The 23,098-nt window shown below is 37.4% G+C and overlaps 1 protein-coding gene across 1 annotated transcript; it reads right to left on the bottom strand.

The window, feature by feature from the left end:
* Positions 1 to 87: 87 nt before the first annotated feature.
* On the bottom strand, positions 88 to 648 carry LOC149257815 (protein CDC73 homolog). Its single transcript, XM_089388575.1, has one exon. It carries the CDS (start codon positions 646 to 648, stop codon positions 88 to 90), a length of 561 nt encoding a protein of 186 aa, XP_089244701.1.
* Between the last annotated feature and the right edge of the window lie 22,450 nt (positions 649 to 23,098).

Raw genomic sequence — 23,098 nt, 5'->3', positions numbered from 1 at the left:
CATATGAGCTAGAAGATTGCTAACATCTTTCCAGAAGCTTTCTCTAAGGTTTTTGTTCATTTTTAGGATTCGATTCTGTGACAAGAATCATGAGTAGGCAATAATGCTGCCATTGAGAGGCCTCTCTTTGGCCCTTATTAGGTCTATCTGAAGTACCATCTCTGTAATTTTTGGATCAATCTCTGAACCCACTATGTTCCCATCTTTTGTATCAATCCTAATCCTTTTGTTACTGTTACTATTATTGTTATTATCATACAATCCCAGAATTGGGTCCTCAGGCCTGTACTCTTCAACATGGTCCGCCGCCTCATCCCAATGTCGTTTAATGGGTTTTTCCGGGGGGGCATGAGGGCCAGCAGGGGCAACGAGTTCAATGGCATCGGTGGTACTGATTTTTCCTTCTAGGTAGTCCAGCAATGGCTTCTTGTTCGTGTAAATGACAGTCTGGAGCTTCCGGAACTTATGCGCTCGGGCTTGTTGCATGTACTCAGTGTGCTTGAGATGGGCATTTTTCAGAAAGAAAACAAGGCATTCAAGAGTGTAGAGACTACCATGTTTGGATCTGTAGGCTGTCTTGATGTTGGAGGGGAATTTGTAATCGTCCCCGAAGTGGATGTCCTCTCCCATGATCCTGATGCTCTCCATGTCCCTTCTTATTGTGTAGACATGCAGTACGGTAGAGGATCTATATCTTTGGTTCAGTGATTGACGACTTGACTTCCAGGCCCGTAGATTTTAGAGTTCTTGTCTAATGATGCTAATGCTAATTCTTAATACGATGCGAATGTTTAGAATTATAGACCCCGCAAAGAAACCATGAATGAAGAAGTCGAGAAAGTTTTGACAGTTTAAGAGAAACCACTTCAACGTAGACTAGTCCGCACCCCTATTATGGAGGGTTATTTAAAAGAAATTAATATTAATATAGTAGTTAAGTAAGGTTGTTATGTGCCTTGTATATTTTTTACCATATATATTGCCAAGTTAGAGGATTGTTTGAAAAATGCAAGTTGTGTTGACCTAACTCTCACTTGCATGGTCATCATCCTACTTTTTATTGAAATGATGAAACATTCAATAAAATAGTCTATTAATTCTACAAATGGTGATTTTAGTAATGAATCCATCTTGCAATTATAATCCATGATATAACTATATTATGCAAAATTTAAATTTGGAAGTTTTTCTCACAAAAAAATTGATAAATAAATAAAATTGCATAGAATTTTGACTTCCATCTTCTCTCTTTCCTATGCTCTTGCCTTACGGTGTTCCCATTGCAACATGTGGTGCAATTGCTAGTTTATAAGGTTTCGCTAATAATATTGGTATTTACTAGTCACTCCTGCTAGATGCCTTCTCGTTTTGGACTATTAACATATTTCCTTACATTAAAGGAAAATGAATTTTCAACCAATCAAAAAACAATTTAAATTATGCTAAAAACTCATATTATTATTCATTTATTTACACAAAATTATCTCTAACTTATATCTAATATCTATTTATTTATTCAATATTATCTATAAATTTATACACTTTACGTTAATAACAAATTACAAAATAATTTTAAAATAATAAATAAATCTAAATAAATAATGGACGTTACGTATGCTGTGGGATGAGTATCTGCAATCAACGTAGGATTCCCCGAAAAACTCGGAGTTAAATTTGAATACATATTCCTCGTCCAACCCGTTACACCTTTTCAATATCCTGCCTCTACTTTTCCTTGTCACGTGCCCCTGTGCCTTGAAAATGTTGTTTCAGTCGGTAATTATGGAAGCGTATATGCTTTCTCCCCTTGTTTCAAGTTAGAAGGCCGGTGGAATTTGATGGCTATTTTGAAATGACGACCGTCTTGGATGATGTATTCTGAAGGGGTATTTTTGATTTCTTATTTTTTCCGCAAAACGTTATTAATATTGCCATTTTTCCATTAGCTGAAGTTTTCCTTCACTTCCAACATGGAAAAGATGAAGTACTATAATAAGCCAATAATGGTATTGCCAACAATTTCCAAATCTCAACAAATCTATTACTACAAAATTTTGGAATTCAAACAAGTGTGTTATTACAAAACCTAACTTTGAAATTCGAATAATTTGCTTTATTCGATGTGCTTTGAACTCTAATTATATCTTCACAATAACACAAACTCCTTATTCTATTCTTTCAATTATAGCCTTAATAACCAACGAATAAATAGGGCATGTGTGTATGTATTCTTAGTAACCACTTGAATTAATTTTAATTGTACTGTACTTTCAATCGTAGAGTTGATTTTTCAAATTTATTGCAGGGAAAAGGATTAAGAAAAATCCTAATCATCAGTTTAGTGGAAGAATTTCTATCATTTAAAAGCATATTCAGTTTAGTGGAAGAATTTCTATCATTTAAAAGCACATGCAACTCTAGTATAGAAGAATAAGAAGAATGTGTCAGTATAAGCCTGGCAACTTTGTGATCTTCGAATATAATATAAGTCTCCATCCTCAATTAGAAATTGAAGTATGTGTTGATTGTCCCATACTTTGAGTGGGAGTTGTTTTTAATCAAAAATAAATGTGATAGTTTAAGATCTTGCACGTTGAATAACCTCCATATAAATGGACTGGCTTGCATTTAGATTTTATGAGGAGAGAACACTGTTATCAATTTTCATACAAATTAATTCGTTTATATTTTATGTAATAGTTTAAGATCTTTTAGGATGAATAAACTCCATATAAATGGATTGGTTTGCACTTACACTTTATGAAGAGACAACATTGTTATCAATTTGCATACAAATCAATTTGTTTATATTTTATGAAGCATAAACTGCCCAAGAAAACATATTATTCAATTGACAAATAAGATGGCATTTTTACCCTCAAACTATGTACACCACGAAACACAGAAAACATATTATTCAATTGACGGATAGGATGCCATTTTCAATCCCAAACTTTGTACACCACCAAATACTTCCAACTTACAGTTGCTTCCAAAATACTCGTTAAAGTTGTTGGTGCATGGCCTGATTCGTGTAATTTCAAATTTCAATTAAAAGGTTGGATCAGGTGAAGACACATTAATAATATTTATAGTATTTGTCTTGTCATTCACATTCTTTTTGCAAAATGATTTAATTGACTTGTCTTTAACAATTCTTCTAATAATTCTTTTAATAATTCGGTTGAATCTATTGGTTTTACTCAGGTTAAAAAGGGTTTCTCCAAGCTTTCTCGTGGCACTGTGATTCTGGTCAAAACATTTACAGGTATTTCAATTTTAGTTTTAGTTTTGTAATTATCTTTGATTTATTTATATTTCAATTTTAATTTTAGTTTTGTAATGGAAATTGATAAAGTAATGTGATTTATGTTTTTTTTAATGATCATTTAAAATTTGCAGAATTGGTTATTTGATTCTTTACTATTGACATTTATACTATGATAACTCTTACATTATAGGTGGTTTGACATAGAAAGAAACAATAATATAAATTTAAATTGGTTCTTTTAGTTAATAATTGTTAATGCGAACGCATCCTTCGGAATTTGAAGATAAGCGGACAAGACAAAAAGATGAGGTCTGAAACGAGGGTTTCGACAACCATGGCCGCCGTTCAAAATCCGTCTGTCGTCGGCGCTGTAAGAGATGGCCAGGCGCTGTCTAGTAAAATTGGTTACAGGAATTCCAAGTGTGACAGTTTTCTCGCAGACATGGACGCGATTTCCAACTGTGATTTTCTGAAAAGTGCGAAGTCTCCTCCGTCGGCTTGCAAGTGGGAGGAGCTGCCATGGCTGAAGGCCAAGGGTTATTACAGCCTCGCTGCTTTCATGGGCAACAAGCTGGAGCTCTCGTTGAGGCTCTCGTGGCTTCATTCTCACGGCAAGAAACGGAGTTCCAGGATGAATTCTACGGCGAATAGCCATGAAGTGCACAAAAATGGAAGAGATTTGGCAGCGTTTGCTTCAAATGTGTTCTGGAGGAAGAAAGCCTGCGTCGATTGGTGGTCTAATGTGAACGAGACGACCAAAGCGGAAGCATTTAAGCTTGCCGTTGCAAAGGTCGCCAAATTTGAGGAGGATGCGGGGCATATGTTTGACAAAACGCCCCTTCGAGATTTTATCCCAAACAGGGGCCTGTTCTCTGTTTCAGCTCAAACGGAATGCGCTGGTAAGGTATTAAGTCTCCGGCTTAACTCCCAAGACTCAACTACCATGAATACAGGACATGCGCAGAAGGACTGTATGGACAAGGCACTTCTGGCCGGAAGCAAGCAGCGAATCTGCTCCTCACTCTCGCCAGACTTGCTTGCAGAGATTCCTCTTTTGATTCAGCCAGATCTGTTGGAAGAATCTCAGGAATTTCAAATCCAAGTCAAACTACTGGGAAAGACAAGGATGCATTGGGTTCGAGCAACAGATCTAGTCCAGGATCTACTGCAAAAACTGGAATGCCAGCTGGGGATCCCCTCCTCCCTCATCAGATTGTTATATAAGGGTAAGCAACTATTGAATCCCCAACCTCTCTCTTTTTACAGCATTCATAAGGACGCCTCCATCGAGGCTTCTTTTCGTTTAAGAGGTGGTTCTTTTGGGCAGACCTCCTCTGCCCCTTTTTTCTCTTACAAAGATGCAGCTAGCAAAGACGCTGCCCAACCTCAGTCTTCTTCGAAAACAGCCCATCCAAACGGGGCTCCAAAGCCTTTTTTGGTAGATAACTCAGAGGAAATTCCCTCCCTCAATTTCACTCATCCTGAGATTGAAAATCGTTTACAGATTTTCGCAGAATCGGCACTCATCTGCAGATTTAATGGGCTTTGGCCACGCACAGCAGATCTTTACCAATGGATCGACTCCACTTGGACCAAAAAAAGCAAGATTTACTTATGTTCAAAAGGATTCTTCATTGTGGTTTTTGACTCAAATGAAGATTACCAGAAGGCCTTAATGGAAGGACCTTGGTTCTGGGGTGCGGCTGGGCTCTTTCTCACCCCCTGGTTTCCAGATTTTGACCCTTCTACAACAGTCATCACCAAGCTTCCCATTTGGGTCAGGCTCCCGAATCTTCCAGCTCATCTATGGCATGCATCTGTTTTCATAGCCATTGCAGAATCTTTGGGACGGTACCTGGCTGTAGACAGCTCAAGAAATGAAAATGGTCTTTACACCTACGGCAGACTTTGTGCAGAAATAGACATCAGTAAAGGACTACCGGATCAGATTAATCTCAAGATTGGAGATTTCCATTGGACTCAAACCTTAGATTACGAGAACACAGCCTTCAGATGCTGCCATTGCCATCAAACGGGCACCTCCAAAATACATGTTCTCAGTTCCTCCAAAAAAAGAAGAATCTAAATCGCAAACCCAAATCCAAGCGCTGGAATCCTTGTGAGCCTCCCCGTTCAATGTACGATCTAGATTTCTCTAGCTCGGGGGAGGAGGAAACTGAAGATGTTTTGCAGAATGATGAGGCTACAGTAGCAGATGTGAAGAATGATGTGATTCCGATGGACACTCCCTCGGGTGCTCCAGCAGCATCCTCTGACCCACAGCTTTCTCAGAAACGTACTCATTTGTCTTCTTCCTCAGATTCTGACAAGGAGATTCTGCCGCCAATGCAGAATAGTCTTCAGATTGTCATGGCTCAGCCAAACTCCACTGGGTGGGTCAAAGTAAACAAGAAAAAAGGCAAAAAATGTCGTGTGGCTGGAAATGACTCCTCGGGGTAGTTCTCTGAGCCGAGTTCTTTCTTTTTGTTCTCCTTTGTCTACTTATTCCTTTCATGGAATGTCTTTTAGCGCGAGGTGGTTAGCCTTTCACCGATGGCTCCCTTGCTTTTCTGCTTCGCTTGCTTGCAAGCTTGATTGTACTATACTTTTCTTTTCTTAATAGAATTAGTCTTTATTCAGAAAAAAAAAAAAAAAATTGTTAATGCAAATTTTCTAATCAATATTAGCAAATGGTTTGTGTTAGGGTCCCATCCTAACCCCCTTATTTATGTAATGGGATCACGTCATAGTCGAGAGTCAATAAAGCCCATATTAATAATTGTAAGTGGTTAATCCACAATTAATGACGGAACCACAGTTAGTTGCAAATGGGCCGTAGTATTAGATATATGGTATTAATAAAACCCACGGTATTGGCCCGTGGTATTGCATGTATGAGTCATATATAAAGGATAGAGACTCCTTGCGAGGAACATTGTGTCTTATTTTGTAGTCGAGCTCTGCTCTATTGGAGGTTGCCCCCTCGAAGAGGCAAGTGAACATTACTCTCTGAATAATAAAATCATTGCTATTCTGTGTTCTGGGTATCTTTTCTTCGCATATTCTGTCTTTGGGTATCATTTTGCAGGTTAAGAGCATAACAGTTTGTAAATAGTCTATGGCCTAATCAAATCACAACAAATTTTAATTAATTTTGTGTAAACAAATTGCTATTTTATTTTATTGTTCTTTTACTAAATTATGATTGTATAATGTTTGTATACTAACTAAAAGTAGAAATGGTGTTCAGGAACTCAATTGTAAACACTATAATGATGTAGATATCTTTTTTTTTTTGTAAACTTGGCAGATCTCTATGTATTATCTATTTTTGAAAGTTTTGTACATCCATATGCTCCGAGTAGTCACCTGCCCGAAGCAAACCAGGTGACCATTGGTCAGCGTTAAATCCAGTCCAAAATTTGAATAAGTGCATAAGAAGCCATCCACTGTTCCTATGTTGACTGTCTCTACTGCTATCTCTAAAGATCCAAATAAACATACTTGTTTTCTTCATCAATATCAAAATTCAAAAATCAAAACATTCTGATGCAGAAGATCATCCCTCATCTGAGGATACTATCGGAGCTGGTGCCTAGCGCTGGTTTCTGGGATCTCGCATCTCTGCTCCAGTTTCCACTTTATCTCTTTAAGGGTCTATTCGATCTTACCGAAGGCAAGATTGTTCTGGTAAGTCTGTATCTGTATGGTCGCTATTTCCCTTAGAAGTTCAGCTCAAACTAGGTCCTTCTCCTTTTTGTCTTCCTGTTTGTCAAAAACTTCTCTTTCCATATGCTCGCGGTGGAGGGTCATGGCCCGTGCCACTACATTTTTCATGATCCAGTACTGGTGCAGGGTCTTCTTGAACAAGGATTGTCTTCCATTCGTAGTCCCAGGGTCTTGCACCATTTCTTCCCATTCCTCCATGGATATGTCTCTGTATCTAAGATTGTCTCTTAGATCTCGCTCCTAACTATTAATCTGGTCCCTTACTTCCTTCAGGTTTCCTTCCATGTAGGAATCAATAATCGTCTTCATTTGGTCTCCATCTTGCTTCCTTCCTCTTTTCTTTCCTTGGCTGCTTGTTCCTTCATCCTTCTTAGCTGTCCTCTTGCTTCTTCTAGGAACCATTATGCTTTCAGCTTGGTGGTCGGAGCCTATAAACTTGTTCTCCCTGTTCCACGTGCCTTTCTTATTTTGTTGCTAGACCTATCATAGAATCAAAGCATATATCAGCCATATTGTATTGGTTTATATCCTTTACCCTAGTTTTCCCCCCCTCCCTCCTTCGTGAGTTTCCTGGCATCTGATTTCCTACCTCACTAGATTTGGCTCCCTCTTTATTAATTCTCTGGGTCATGGGGTTTCGGTTACATTTCTTTTCCCATCCCTCGCCGGAATTCCACTCTTGCTTTTTTTTTTTTTCCTTTTCTCTCCCAGGGCCTTACCCTTGTTTATTTTTCAGTAGAATAGGTCTCCCCTTAACCCATTTTTCTCTGTCTTTTCAGCAGGTTTTCTACTGGCTTCTCTCTCTCCCCACCCCTTAGGATGCAGTGTCATCTCCTTGGAGCTCTGGTTATCCTTTCCCAGCTTTCTTCTCTCCGAGCTACAGGCATTCTACCTTTCACTCCCATGAGTCTTGCTAGGACCCATATTCTGAGGTGGGAATTGTTGAAATTTTGTTTAAGTATGCCCTCAATCTCATTAAATTCTCTTCCTCTCTTCTCATTCTCTTCGTCTAGAGCAGACGAGATCTATTTAGTTTTGTCTTCTTTCATTCCCCTGAGATTGCTATAGCAACTGATGTGACTATACAAGGCTTGCTTATCATACCAATATCCTAACCTACTTCTCAAACATTTTAAGGTTTCAGGAGTTAAGGCTAGAGGTCTTACATACCCACTTACCAAGCTTCGTCTTTCTTCCTCCTTCTGCATCTTCTCATTGCCATCTCTTCCTTTCTCGTCACCTTTCTTTGTTCTCATCTATATGCATAATGCCCCTTTCCTCTTTTCCTTGAGATTTATCTCTTTTTCATTCCCGACTCTTGTCTTTACCGCCAACTGTCTTGTTTTTCTCCCTAGCACGCATCTCTTCCCTCTTGCCTTGGGATGTTTCCCTCATGTTTTGTCCACCGTTGTCCTACATTAACTACTTTCCTCTCCCGGCTGCTCTTGCCATGGTATTTCTAACTTTACTCTGGTACTTGTCTTTATACCGCTACCCGTCTTCGATTTCTCTGCCCTGCCCTGTTATAGTTCTGATACCACTTGTTATAGATCTAATCTGAAAATATAAGATAATAGAAATAAACCTAAGAATAATAAGATCTAAATATAGAAATGTTTCTTTATTGATCAAACCCTTAAGGTAGGGCAACACCATACATTCACTCCTTAAGGAAGGATAACACTCCACAAGCCATATGACTATTCATACAATAATCCTTGACATCTCTCAATGTGGAGTCTCTAGCCTCTATATAGGCCTCATACATACAATACCATGGGTCATTACCATGGTTCCCTCAATACCATCTATCTAATACCATGGGCTTATTACATTATTACTAACTACTTGTGGTCCCTTACATGATATGGGTTAACCACCTTATTTATTACTATTGCCCATCCCATTATTATTCCATTGGGTACCTCCCTTTGTACCCCATATTATCCCCCCTAGGTATACTACATTCCACCCCCCTTAACATGTTTTGTCCTTGAAACATGGTAAGAACACAAATAATAAGATATACTCAAAAGAGTAGTCCACTAGAACCATGCACGTGCATCTAGCCATCCAAGAGAAAGGTGAACCCTCGATCCAGCTGGTTCCTTGCTCGTTTGAGATAGAAGTTGACCATGGCGGCTCTTCTGTGTTGATGTGTAGTAGATGGATCATCGCTCTTCTCTATCTATCATGTGGGGGTTGTTGTCCTTGTGGCTAATTCGTTGCCATCTTGTTGGTTGTTTTCTAGTGAGGTGATGTGGGTGGTGATATGCTAAAGTTTTAACCAACAGTGGAGCCTGAGTGGTATCTAATACATGTTGTGGTGCCTGCTATTGTTTCTTATCTTCAAATATTACTTCAACCACTGAGTCCTCATCTGATGTATTAGTGCTTGTAACCTTTTCTGCTTCAACCTCTGTTTGTGTTTGATTGTTGATCATCAAAGGCTCATCATTTGCAGTGTAAGCGTCGTTAGAGATTTGTGCTTCTGCCTCCATAGTCTCTGCTTGGGTCTTAATGGAAATATCCTGCAACATAATTTTCTTCTTTTTATACCAGAGCTTCAGGAATTTCTTTTGCACATTAATATTGACAGTACCCATAGATTCCATCCAAGGATATCCTAAAACAACATCCATGTTATCTATATCGGAAGTGTAAAAATCACAATGCAACACATACTTATCCATCGAAAGCTTCAAATCTTTATAAACTTGCACATACTCATCATTAACCTGTGTGTTTTCAATGTGTTTTGTTGGCACTTACAATTTTTTTGCCAAATTGGCATTTATGAGATTTTCTTGCAACTAGGATTTATAGACACAATGATATTCTCCTTCTGAATCAATCCATGAACCTGCAATAATGATATACCAGTAGAAAATAACCCCTTACATGTCTCATTCTTCTGTTTTCTAGCATGAGACCATTTGTCTAAAAGGACTCTTTCAAATTCTTCATCTGACAGTTTGGTCCACTGCTTGTTGTCAAATGAGCGCAACCATTTGGATGCCTCATCTTGGAAATTAAGCGGTACCATATCCCTCCAAAATTTTCCATATTTGAACTTTTGTCTCTGTATGAATTCTTCAATAGTAGGGTTATTATCTTTTCCTGTAAAATATAGCATCTCCATGAAGAGGGTTTGGGAAAAACTCACTTACAATTTTAAATGGCCACAATTCCGTCAATATTTCTTAGAATCCCTATTATGACCTGTTTTCGGAAATGGAACAACCATTCTGCATCTTCCCATGTGGTAGAAATCTCGATCTAGGCACTGGAATTGCATATCCACGCTGCAACTGTCTCGCCGTCACAAAAAATTGCTGAAAAATCGCTGATTTAAACCAGTGATATCTCCCTCATCCGGACTCCGATTCGACTGATTTTTTTTTGAACTTGGGTATTTTTTCACAAAAAATCCAGATCGACAATTAGATTTTTCAGATTTTGCACCAGAACGTATAGATCTGATCTGCAACTCGCTGCCATGAAAAGTGTCTGCAACCGAACTGATTTTTAAATCAGCAATATCTCCCTCATCCGGACTCCAATTCAGCCGATTTTTTTTTTCAAATTGGGTATATTTTCACTAAACTCATATCGGAAATTAGATTCTATAGATTTTGCACCAGAACGTACAGATCTGCACTGCAAACTCACTGTATAGATCTGATATGAAAATATATGGTAATACAAGTATACCCAAGAATAACACTAGAAATAACAAGATCTGAATATAGAAATGTTTATTTATTGATCAAACCCTTAAGGTAGGGCAACACCATACATTCACTCCTTAAGGAAGGAGAACACTCCACAAGCCATATGACTGTTCATACAATAATCCTTGACATCTCTCAATGTGGAGTCTCTAGCCTCTATATAGGCCTTGTACATACAATACCATGGATCATTACCATGGTTCCCTCAATACTATCTATCTAATACCATGGGCTTATTACATCATTACTAGCTACTTGTGGTCCCTTACATGACATGGGTTAACCACCTTATGTATTACTATTGCCCATCCCATTATTATGCCATTGGGTACCTCCCTTTGTACCCCATATTATTCCCCCTAGGTATACTACATGTCTTATCCACTGTTGTCCTACATTAACTACTTTCTTCTCCCGGCTGCTCTTGCCGTGGTATTTCTGACTTTACTCTGCCACTTGTCTTTATACCGCTGCCCATCTTCTATTTCTCTGTCCTGCCCTCTCCTCTAACATTCCTTGCCGGCTCGTCCCCCGTACCCTTGGGGTTTTTCCTTCCTCTGCCCTGCTCCGTCACCCTGTTGATCATCTGGCTTCCCCTGTCCTATTCCTCCCTTGTCCTTTCCTACGTCTGTACTTTTCCCTCTCCGCTTCAGTCTTTTCTCTTCAAATTCTGTAGATGATCGCTCATATTCTTGTCTTGTTCTACGAGTTGTATCAGTTGTGCCATTTCCTCCTTTTGGTTTAGCTCTGTCCCAGTTACATCTAGTTGCTGGTCATCGTTCCTACATCCCCAGTTCGCTAAGCAATCGGCTGGTGCATTCCCTTTTCATCTCACATGGGAAGGTAGTATGTATGCTATCCTTCTCAACTATTTGCTTATCTCTTTGATTATCCATGCAGTCTGCCAGCTGTGACTCAGCTTCTCTGTTGATGCTCCATGCTGTAATTGTTTGAGTATGTCTATCACGATCTTCCAATCTCCTTCTATCTGGAGGTTCTGATACCATTCTCATATGGCTATTTCTATCCCCCTGTTCATTGCATGGAATTCTGCCTCATTGTTTGATGCATTTCCACAGTCCATCGGATATATCCTTAGCGTTCTTCCTCTGTCATCTCTAAATATTCCTCCAATGTCTGCCTCCCTTGGGTTTCCTTTTGTCGCTCCATTAAAATTCAGTTTTGTGAATACCTTCTGTGGATTCCTGTAGTACTCATTGTCTTCTACTTCTTTGGCCTTATATTTTCTTTCAGCCATGTCTGTTAAGCTTATTTTTAGCTGCAGGAAATTCAAGATTCGTGTCTTTGTTTGGTCTGCTTTCCAGTCTTCATCGTTCCACTTCTCTAGGATTATGGTTTCTCTTATGTTCTGAACTGTTTGGTTCCATATATCCTTCGTTGCTTTACCTTCATCCTTAAAAATCAATCGATTCCTTTCTTTCCATATGTTCCACAGGCTGAACCCTATAGAGAGATTCCAGGCTCTATTCAGGACTACATTTTGGTATGGTTTACTCCTCGAATTTTCTACTATTAACTTCATACTTCCTGTATCTCTATCGCTGATCTCGAAAAGCTGCTGGTGGTGTCGCCACAGGATGTTGCTAATTCAATAGGAGTTAGTCAGGTGTTACATCGTTTCTTCTTGTTCCTGGCAGAGTACGCAATGCGATGGACCTTGTGTCCCCTTTCTTCGTAGCTGGTCCCAGGTTAAAACTCGCCCATGGAGCATTATCCAGGTAAATAATGCTATCTTTGGCCAAGTTTTCATTTTCCAAATTCTGTCCCATTTTTTGGTTTCTAGATTGCTAGTGTTGCCCGCCTTTATGTAATATCCTTCTATTGTCGTAAACATCCTTTTTATTCTTTTTCCCCATCTTATGATGTCCATCCCTTCTTTAAACATGGTTTTCCTTGTCTCCATCTCCTTTTTGTAGTTTGCCCACTGTTCTGTTTCTGGTGCTTCTTGCCAGTCTTCTTGTGTTTTCCATTTTCTCCAGTATCCTTCCCTTTCAGGGAGCCAGTAGTTCCGGACTGCGTCTTCCTCCATTTGGGTGGTAAACTGGTGAATTTCTTGGAGTTGAGGTTGCTGACGGAGTTTTCCTCTTTGTTGCCATGCCTCATCCCAGAAGTTTGCCTTGTCTCCCTCCCTTATTTCCCAGAAACTATGTTCTCTTATCAGGTCCCTATTTGATCTTGCTAGGTTCCAATTTGCGGATCCTTTCTTTTCTGATTGGCTTTTGAATTTTCCTTCAGGAGATCTCACCATCTCATATTTCTTCTCCCAAAATTTTTTCCATAAATCTTCTCCTCTTTGTATCCATCTCCACCACAATTTTTCCCTCATTACTTGATTCAGGATATAAGGATCTCGCAGCCCTAATCCTCCTTCTGTTACTGTTTTACTAAGCCATTTCCATGATAGCAATGCCCACTTTTTAGCTTTGTTTGTCCCTTGCCATAGGAATTTTTTGAAGATTTCCACCATTTTTTGGCATATTGTTTTTGGTATAGCTTGGCTAGTCATTTGATAAATAGGAATTGTTTGGAGGACTGATTTGAGGAGAACGATGTGGCTCAGGTTGTTCAGAGCTCTGAAAGTCCAGTTATCCATTCTTCTTTGTATCTTTCCCATCAAGCCTCCCCAGTAAGCAATTATGTTTTGCTTATCACTTAGTTGGATGCCTAAATATTTAGTGGGGAACTTTCCTGTTCAAAAACCCATGGTTCTAGCTAGGAATGATTGGGAAGTCATTGGAGTATTGAAAAAGTAGATTTCCATTTTGTCTTTGTTTATCTTTTTACCTGTTGCTTTTGTAAATTCTCTAAGGATTTCCATTAGTTTCTTTGCTTCTTTGAGATTGGCTTGTCCATACATCATGACGTCATCTACAAATTTTTGATGTTCTAGGGGTAGTTCTTCTCCCCACAGTCTGAGTCCTTTCAGCTGTCCACTATTCACTCTTGCTTTTATTAGTCTTCCCAGACCATCAGCAGCTATTATGACTAGGAACGGGGAGAGAGGATCCCATTGTCTGAGTCCTCTGGACGGGTTAAAGGCTTCTGTAGGTGTTCTGTTTAGCATTATGGACATGACTGGCGTGGATATCATGGACATTACCCATTCTATCCATCTGTTGTCGAAACCATAAGCTTTTAGGATTTTCTGGAGATATTCCTAGCTTAGCCTATCATATGCTTTAGCTAGTTCTAGTTTGATCATCATTCCCTTGTGTTTTGAATTCTTCAGTGAATGGATGGTTTCTTGAGCCACTATTATTCCGTCCACTATTTGTCTCCCTTTCACGAACCCTGTCTATTCCTCGAATATCAATTATGGGAGGATAGATTTGAGTCTATTCACCATTATAGTGGCTAGGATTTTGTAAATCACATTACATAATGCTATCGGTCTGAAACCTTGAGGTTCTTCAGCCTTTTCCATCTTCGTAATCAGGGCAAGGAAGGTTGCATTCCAAGCTGGGTGCATTCTTTTCGTGCATCTCGATTCTTCCATTGCATTTACAATGTCTTGAATCATGAAGCTCCAGGTGGCTTGGAAGAATTCTGAGGTGTATCCATCCGGTCCTGGGGCTTTGTTCTTTGCCATCATCTTCACTGTCTCTTCTACTTCTTTCTCAGTTATCACCCTTAGGAGTGCCATGTTTTGTTCTCGATTCACCCTTCTGGGTATATATTGGCTTATTTTTGCTATATCTTCCTCTCTATTGCTTTGCGTCTCAGTCAAGATTCCTTTGAAGTGTTGTACTAGCAAACTCTCCATCTCCTCTTGCTGAGTTAACCTGTTACCTTGGTTATCTTTTAGGGAGAATATTCTATTTTGCTGTCTATGTTATTGCATGGCCTTGTGAAAGAATTTCGTATTTCTCTGCCCCTCTTTCAACCATTGTATTCTTGACTTTTGTCTCCATAAGATTTCTTCTTGTTTTCTTCTTTCCTCCAACCTGTTTAGTATCACTCCTTCTTCCTTTGCTAGTTCCTCTGTTCTCCCATTTGCTATAATTTTCTGTTGTATTCTTCTCATTTCTGTCTGAATCTTTTCTTGGTCTTTTTGGATATGTCCAAATTCCTCTCTATTCCACTTATTTATTTTTCCTTTGAGATCCTTTAATCTTAGCTGTAGGGTATGCATTTTGTTTCATCCTTTTATTTCAATCTCATTTCTCTTCCACCATTGTTCCATATTTTCTATGAAGGTTGGATCTTGCAACTAGAAAGCCTCGAACTTGAAGGTTCTATTCTAATTTTGATTGTTCATGGCGATTTCTAATTTTATGGGCCAGTGACCTGGCCCTTAACATGGCAGGATTTTCACTTCGTAGAATATGTCTTTCCCTATGAAATGTTATGTTGCTAGGAACCTGTCCAGCTTAGAAGCTATTTTCTTGCTTCCTCCTCTGTGGTTGTTCCAAGTGAATTTTCCATTAATGGTGTGTATTTCTATCATTTTTAGTTCCGACTGAATGTCCCTGAATCTTTCCATGTCTGGTTCTTCTCTTTGCAATCCCCATTTCTTTTCCTCTTTTGAGGTTGTCATATTAAAGTCGTCGGCTATCAGCCACAACTTTTCTATGTGCAGGTTTCCTAGCTGTTGCAGTTGGAGGAGGAAACTTCCTCTTTCCATTGGTATGTGAGGTCCATAAACTGCCGAAATGAGGAAACAGTCCCTAGGGCCTATAAGACAAAATCTCCTAGAAAGGATCCTTTTCATTCCTATCCAGTAGTCGACTATAACTTTTGCTGGGTTCCATAAAATTGCAATTCCCCCGGCACTGCCTTTTGCATCAATTGTCATGCATTCATATGTAGGTTTGATTTTGGTTAAGATCTCCTCCATTATCCCCCCTGTTATTTTTATTTCTTGTAACATCATGATTTGGGGTCTTTCTCTTTTTATCATTTCTGCTAGGTATCTCTGTTTACCTTTGCTATTAAGTCCTCGTATATTCCAGGATGTAATTATCATTAGATGTTTGGGTTTGTTTGGTGGAAAACCGCTAAAAGAAGTACTACTGTTCCAGTGTTTACTAACATTTCCCCCATGATCAGTATTGATTCCTAAATATTCCTCCTACCTCTTTTTTTTTCCTCCTTTCACTTTACTTTGTTGATATTGGGTATTTTCCGGTTGGATGCCTAGTTGTTCCGTCATTTCTGTCTTTCCATGGTCTTGCTTTTCCTTATATTTTTGAAAGGTTTCCTTGTATAATTTTTTATCCTCTTCTGGGATGAACTTTTCGCCCAAGTGTCTCCATTCGTCTAGAAGTTTCCTCAAGATTTATTTTTCTAACGTTGGATCATCCCCTCCACTGGTATCGATTTCCATTACTTCGCTTTCCCGATTCTCCCCCTTTTCCTTTTCTACCTTTTCCGTTGTTTCACTTTGGGTTTTCCTCTTTAGATTTTTTGCGCCTTGGCTTGGGCTGCCCTACTATTCTTTCTCTTCCTGATAGTTCTTTATTCAATTTTCTTTGTCTTCTTCTTCTACATGTAGAATTTGAAATGTATTTGACTTGTTCATTTTAGTTGGTTGTTCCTTTCTACCTTCCTTGGGGTTTTCCTTTGTAGGTCTTTTTTTGTATTTTATCTCCTGGAACCCTTCATTATCTTCTTGATATTTCCTCTATTGCTTGCTTCTCTGTTCTTCCTTTTCTATGTTAAGCATACATTCCTTGAAAAGATGCCCATATGCATGACACTTTCTACATCTGAAAGGGATGTGCTCATAGTCTAGTGCTTGCTGCCACACCTCCTCATGGTATTCTAGCTCGACTGCCCTTGAGATTGGGTCGGCTATGTTAATATAGACACAGATTCTTGCATAAGAAGTGTATATTCCCTTCTTTGTTGATTTGGCTATTTTAACAAAGCTTCTTATGGTATTTCCTATTCCTTCCAGAATGTCAGGGTCCCAAAAATTCATTGGTAGTCCAAACAATCGTACCCAGATCAGAGCTACTAGGAATTTCTCTTTATCAGGGTTGTAACACTCCTCCCAATACCGCATGAATAAACTTGCATTATTATGGAAATATGGATTGTTTTCAAACACTCTTCTTTATCTTGTAGGTTTGAGAAAATTACCGTAAATAAGCCTCATGTGCCCAACTTTAGCTCTACGTGGCCTCAGGGTTGCCATTTCTGATATATCCATCTAGTTAGGTCCTTTTTTGATGGCCATACTCCAATAAAATTGCATCTTAATGCGTGGTCCTTCATATAGCTTCTATAGCACTCGAGTTTATACATAGGAATAATGAATCTCGGTTTTTCCACTGCACATGGTAAGCATTTGCCTCGACTTCCTGCCTGCCATCTTGCTCCGAGGACAGGTCCCTGTATGTTCGTTTCCTCGTCCAGTTTCCTATTGCTCAGTCCTTCTCCTGCTGCTGCATCTCTATAGGAGGGGATCTCTCCCCTCCTGTCTTCCTCTGTTATCACTGTAATCTCTTGGTTTTAGTGCTCCTTCCTAACTATATTCGTGGTTTTCCGCACCAATGATGTAGATATCTTACCTTGGAAACTTTTTTGACAAAACCATTTAGAAATTACCTTTGTTTGGGACTTTTTATGTTTTAGAAATTATTACAATAGAAACTATAAACTTATAGATAAATATTTAGTGTAATTTTACTCTCAAGCTTCACATTCTTAGTCTTTCTCTATCTTCTTTTGTGCCATGAATATTGCAAGCTTTCAATTTTCCTTGAGTAAATCTATTTAGACCTTTGTTCACCTTTGATTGATTTACTTCCTTGTTGATGAAACTTGATGTACATGTGAGTGGACCAAGCCAATTGAAGAGAGCACCCTTGTGAACTAGAATGTGCACATACACACAAGGAAAAACATATTTTTATAGGAATTAAAATCCATCCAACTTGTGCAAAAGCACCTATAGCATAAGGAGAGACAACCACAAAAAATGGACCTGAGACCATTCAACACAAACTATTACCTAGTCTCCTTAAATAAATGTCCACATAAATAAGTGATCAATAAACAACTAGTCTACAAAGATTTTATATCATATCATATCTCTCTCTATGTGTGTGTGTGAAGTGGATATATCCCCACAACACAAAAAAATTGGCTTGTTTTAAAACATTTTGTTCATGATGAGATCTCATCATGTGCTCAATCTAGTATGATTGAATTCCCATAGGTGTCACCTAGACATTCACTAGTTCACCTTTGTGACAAGGGGAAGAAACATACATATTTCATACTCCTTGGAAGGAATGTCGTTCAATAACTTATAATTCATTCATTTGATCAGGGTAAGTTGGATTGGAAGTCCAAATAGTTTCCTTGAAATCCAATGAATATGCATCTATCTCTTATGCAAACATCATTAAAAATCTCACATGAATGAAACAAACAATCAATCCATGAGTGTGCTAGTGCATCATCGAACCTATATAGCCGAAAGCACAAAACTTCTTCCTTGTCATAATGAATTTGGACCACAATCTTGCATGTTTCCACTTGCTCTCCTTGAGTGTATTGGCTACCCACCCTTATTGGATTGTTTGGGTCGGGGACCTATTGCAATGTCATCGACTCACCACTCACTCATGAAAGTTATCCTATGTCACAATGTCACCTATGGAATAGTAAAAGTGTTGCTTCAACTACAGTGTGCACCTAGTATCCCAACATATTACTTAAAAGCTTTAACGATCTTGCTTATGGAGAACAACATCTACTGCCACTTATGTGATATTAAAACACATTGATTCCATGTGATTATGATCACATTGACTACATGTCATTATGATCATGGACAGGACCTAGAAGATATCTCATCTTATAGTTTTCTTTTTTTTGTCATCTTATATGTCCCATAAGATCTCCTTAGTCATATCTCATATATACAAATGTTATTGCATGTCTAGGTCAAGGACATTTGATTTCAGAGTTATGGAGATTTTATTGTGAGCATTCCATACAATTTCAAACCAAGATTCATAATTCAATAAGTCATTTGTGTGTTATGGTTATCTTTTTTTCTTATGATAAATATGTGAAATTTTTAATATAACTATGTTATTAAAGGGTAATTTTTTAATAAAACCTTTATTGATGAAAGGTTAATTTATTATCAAAACATCACTTTTGAGGGGAAAAATTTTAAACATAACGTTTCTTGAAGAGATGCATAAAGACCTAAAAGGTCAAAATAAATTTGTATGAAGAGTAAAGAAAAATCCAAATTCCAACACTAATTAGAAATATAGGTGACATGTTTGTTGTAAAATTTAAAGTGTCTAAAATAATTTATTTTAAATTTTTAATTCATAATGAATAATTAAATATATATTAGTGTTCTATAAACATATTCTTTATTAAAAAAAAAAGAATATATTAAAATTAATTTAAATTTATTAAATACTAAATTATTTAGTTTCATATAATGTAGTAATTTGTTATATTAAAAAATTATTCCATACGATATAATAAATATTTATATATAATTTCTCAAAACATCTTAATACTCTCCCTACAATAAAATTTTAAAATACGATAATACTTTTAAAATATGCCAATCGTAATAATAAGATATCGAAGAAAATAACTTAACATACTTTTTTTTTTAATACATCATTTTAATTTTATTTGTGATTGAACTCCACTACCATAACTTTGTTCATAATTATCACACCTTATTCAATTTGATGGTTCTTTCACTATTTCATGATATTTTAAACTTTATGACGTTAAATTTGAATTGATTTGACAGAATTTAGACCTTAAAATGGTGAATTTTGTATTGTATAAATTTTTGTGTTACTTGTAAAAATAGATTAGACAAGTGGTATTATTAGATTTTAAAAATATAAAATATTAATTCCAATATTTAATACGTAAACTTTGATTCTAAAAGGTTAATATTTAATTGATTTTTTTCATGTGATATCAAAATATAAGATTAATATATAGTTATTACTATAATAATATTGAACAACTTTTGTTAATAATATCAATACTGAAGTATTATAATAAAATAAAAAAACAAAGGACAAAACAATCAGTCAGTGTAATAAATATTTAAAGTAATATCCCTCCAACGAAGCCTTATTTCTCTACATCATTCTTATTCTCAACATGTTATATTAATTTTTTTTTCTTTAATGGTTGTAAGGCTTTCCTTAATTATTTTTATTTCTCTAATATTTATTTATTTTTGGTTATTGTTAAGAATTAATGGTAAGGATGGGGAAATTAGTGTAAATATTGTAAATAAAAAATAAAGAAAATGAAAAGACATTGAAAAATGAAAGTAGTCTCTCTCCTTATATATATTTATGTATTTTATTAATGAAAATCATTAATTTTATTAGGAGTTACAAACCTAGCCTCACATGGTATCAAAGCAACTTTTCTCATTCATTCATCTTCTCCCATCCTAGACATTGAAAAATGAAAATAGTCTCTCTTCTTATATATATTTATGTATTTTATTAATGAAAATCATCAATTTCATTAAGAATTACAAACCAGTCTCACATGATATTTGAGCAACCTTTCTCATTCATCTCTCTGGTCCTGTAACTCATTTTCACTACCATATCCCATGGCAATATTCCTTGCCACACTTGGTCCCCCTATGTTCTATTTAGCTGGTTTATGTTCCCGCGATTTCATTTGAAGTCCTCAGAAGATCGTTGAATTGTGCCTGGAATATTTGCAAGTTGTGACTGATTCTTTCGATAGGTGTGTGATCTCTTGCAACAACGTTGAAGGTTGTACCATGCGTTGAAATGGGTTGGTATGGTATGAGATGCAATTATTCTGTGTGATGTATGGAGAGGTGGGTATATTGCTCCTTGCACCCATGTTGTGTGTTGAATGTGTTTGAATTGATAGTTCAGAGCATACATCAAACGCAACAGATTTATACCCAGAGACTTAGACGGTAATAACAAATAATAATTTCAGAGACAGACAAATGGAGAAACAACAATATTACTCAATCAGAAACAGTGGAATAGATAAAACAATCACTGGAGAATAGAAATCACTTTGCATTATGTAACAGGCCTGGACCTTGGCTTGCTTTCCTTGGCCAGAGAAATTACAAATTTATAGAGGCTGAAGAAGGATCTAGAATCTTACATGTGATTTAGATGGAGATATAGAAACTAATGGTGGTGTAGAAGGATCTAGAATCATGCATGTGATTTAGATGGAGATCTAGAAACTAATGGCGATGTAGAAGGATCTAGAATCCTGCATGTGATTTAGATGGAGATCTAGAAACTAATGGCGGTGTAGAAGGATCTAGAATCCTACATGAATTTGGCTTCACACTTAACATTCTCCCACTTGAAGCCAAATAAGAGTCATGAATCAAGTCACACTGAGTCCTACCATGCCTCTACATAACTCATGCTTATTTTGTGGTAGAATCTTAGTGAGCATATCAGCAGGTTTCCTATCTGTATGGACCTTTTCCAAGGATAATTGTTCTTCCTCCAACACATGCCAGATCCAATTGTACCTTAAGTCAATGTGCTTGGTTTTTGAATGAAAGGCTGGGTTTTTCGCCAAGTGAATGGCACTTTGACTATCACAATATAACACATACTTGTTCTGCTTTATTCCTATCTCTCCTAGGAATTGCTACATCCACAACATATTTTTACAAGCTTCTGTTGCAGCTATGTACTCTGCTTCTATTGTAGAGAGGGATACTATTCTTTGTAGCCTTGACACCCAAGATACTGTTGTACCTGTAGATGTATGCAAATAACCTGTAGTGGACTTTTTGGTGTCCATATCTCCAGCCATATCTACATCTATAAATCCTTCAAGCACAGTCTCATCATGACCAAAACATAAACAATAATGACTAGTACCCTTGAGATACCTCAAAATCCATTTTACTGCTTGCCAATGTTGTTTGCCTAGATTGGAAAGGAACCTACTCACTACTCCCACTAAATATGCAATGTTTGGTCGTGTGCATACCATGGCATACCTCAAGCTTCCAACTGCTGAAGCATAAGGAATCTTGCTCATCTCTTCTTTCTCCTTGTCATCACTAGGACATAATTCAGTACTCAGATTGAAGTGGGCTGCAAGGGGTGTAGCAACTGGCTTGGCATCCTTCATATTAAACTTGTCAAGCACCTTCTTGATATATTTTTCTTGTGACAACCACAACCTTTTGTTTTTCCTGTAACGCATAATCCACATGCCCAATATCTGTTGTGCTGGTCCCAAATATTTCATTGCAAATTTGCTACCCAGATCTTTCTTCAACCTATTGATCTTATTCTTATCATGCCCAACAATCAACATGTCATCCACATATAACAATAATATGATATACTTTCCTTGATCATACCTCTTAATATAGACACAATGGTCAGCTTCCAACCTCTGAAAACCATGTTCCAACATGAATGAATCAAATTTCTTGTACCATTGTCAAGGTGCCTATTTCAACCCATAGAGACTCTTCTTCAACCTACAAATAAGGCCTTCTTTTCCTTTTTCTATGAAGCCTTTTGGCTGCTCCATATAAATTTCTTCCTCTAATTCACCATGAAGGAAAGCAATTTTTACATCTAGCTGTTCACATTCTAAGTCTAAAGCAACAACTAGACCAAGAATGACTCTAATGGATGACATTTTAACAATAGGTGAGAAAATTTCAATGAAGTCAATACCTTTCTTTTGGGAAAAACCTTTCACCACTAGCCTTGCTTTATACCTCTCCTTCTTTTCGTCACCTTCATGCTTAATCCTGTAAACCCATTTGTTTTGTAGAGCCTTTCTACCTTTTGGGAGGTTTACCAACTCCCAAGTTTTATTTTCTAGCAAAGAGTTCATTTCTTCTTCCATTGCTTTCTTCCATTCTTCATTGTGCTCAACTTTATAGGCTTCTTGAAAACAATTAGGCTCACCTTCATCAGTCAACAAAATATAGTTTGAAGGAGGATACCTTTGTGAAGGCTTATGAGGCCTAGAAGATCTGTGAACCAACTGTGGTGGTGCATTATCAGGTTGAATCTCCTGTAAAGGTTCCTGCAAGATTCCTTCTTCTTGTTGTTCATCATTTTCCACTTGTTGTTCTTCATGCTCCTGAATTTGCTGTTCATTTTCTTGTATTGGTGGTATGTTTTCTTGCTACTCTTCAAACCTGTCAATAACCTTCTTGACCTCCAACTCACCTACAATCCTCTTGAAATTTTTTGACTCATTAAATATAACATCCCTGCTTCTAATAATTTTATGTTTGATTGGATCCCGTAGATGATAACCAAAATCTTCATCCACATATCCCAAAAAAATGCATTTCATAGATTTATCATCTAGCCTAGTTCTATTTTGT

Source organism: Pinus tabuliformis, chromosome 6 (assembly GCF_031772625.1).
Source record: "Pinus tabuliformis cultivar Carrire ecotype Pingquan chromosome 6, CPIR1, whole genome shotgun sequence".
In the NCBI taxonomy this organism is placed as follows: Eukaryota; Viridiplantae; Streptophyta; class Pinopsida; order Pinales; family Pinaceae; genus Pinus; species Pinus tabuliformis.
Note: the sequence above shows the minus strand (reverse complement) of the source record. Positions and strands in the feature narration are given on the sequence as shown.

Bases quoted from the DNA above. Each gene is read 5' to 3' on its own strand.
- LOC149257815 (XM_089388575.1), bottom strand. From the start codon at position 648: ATGGAGAGCATCAGGATCATGGGAGAGGACATCCACTTCGGGGACGAT.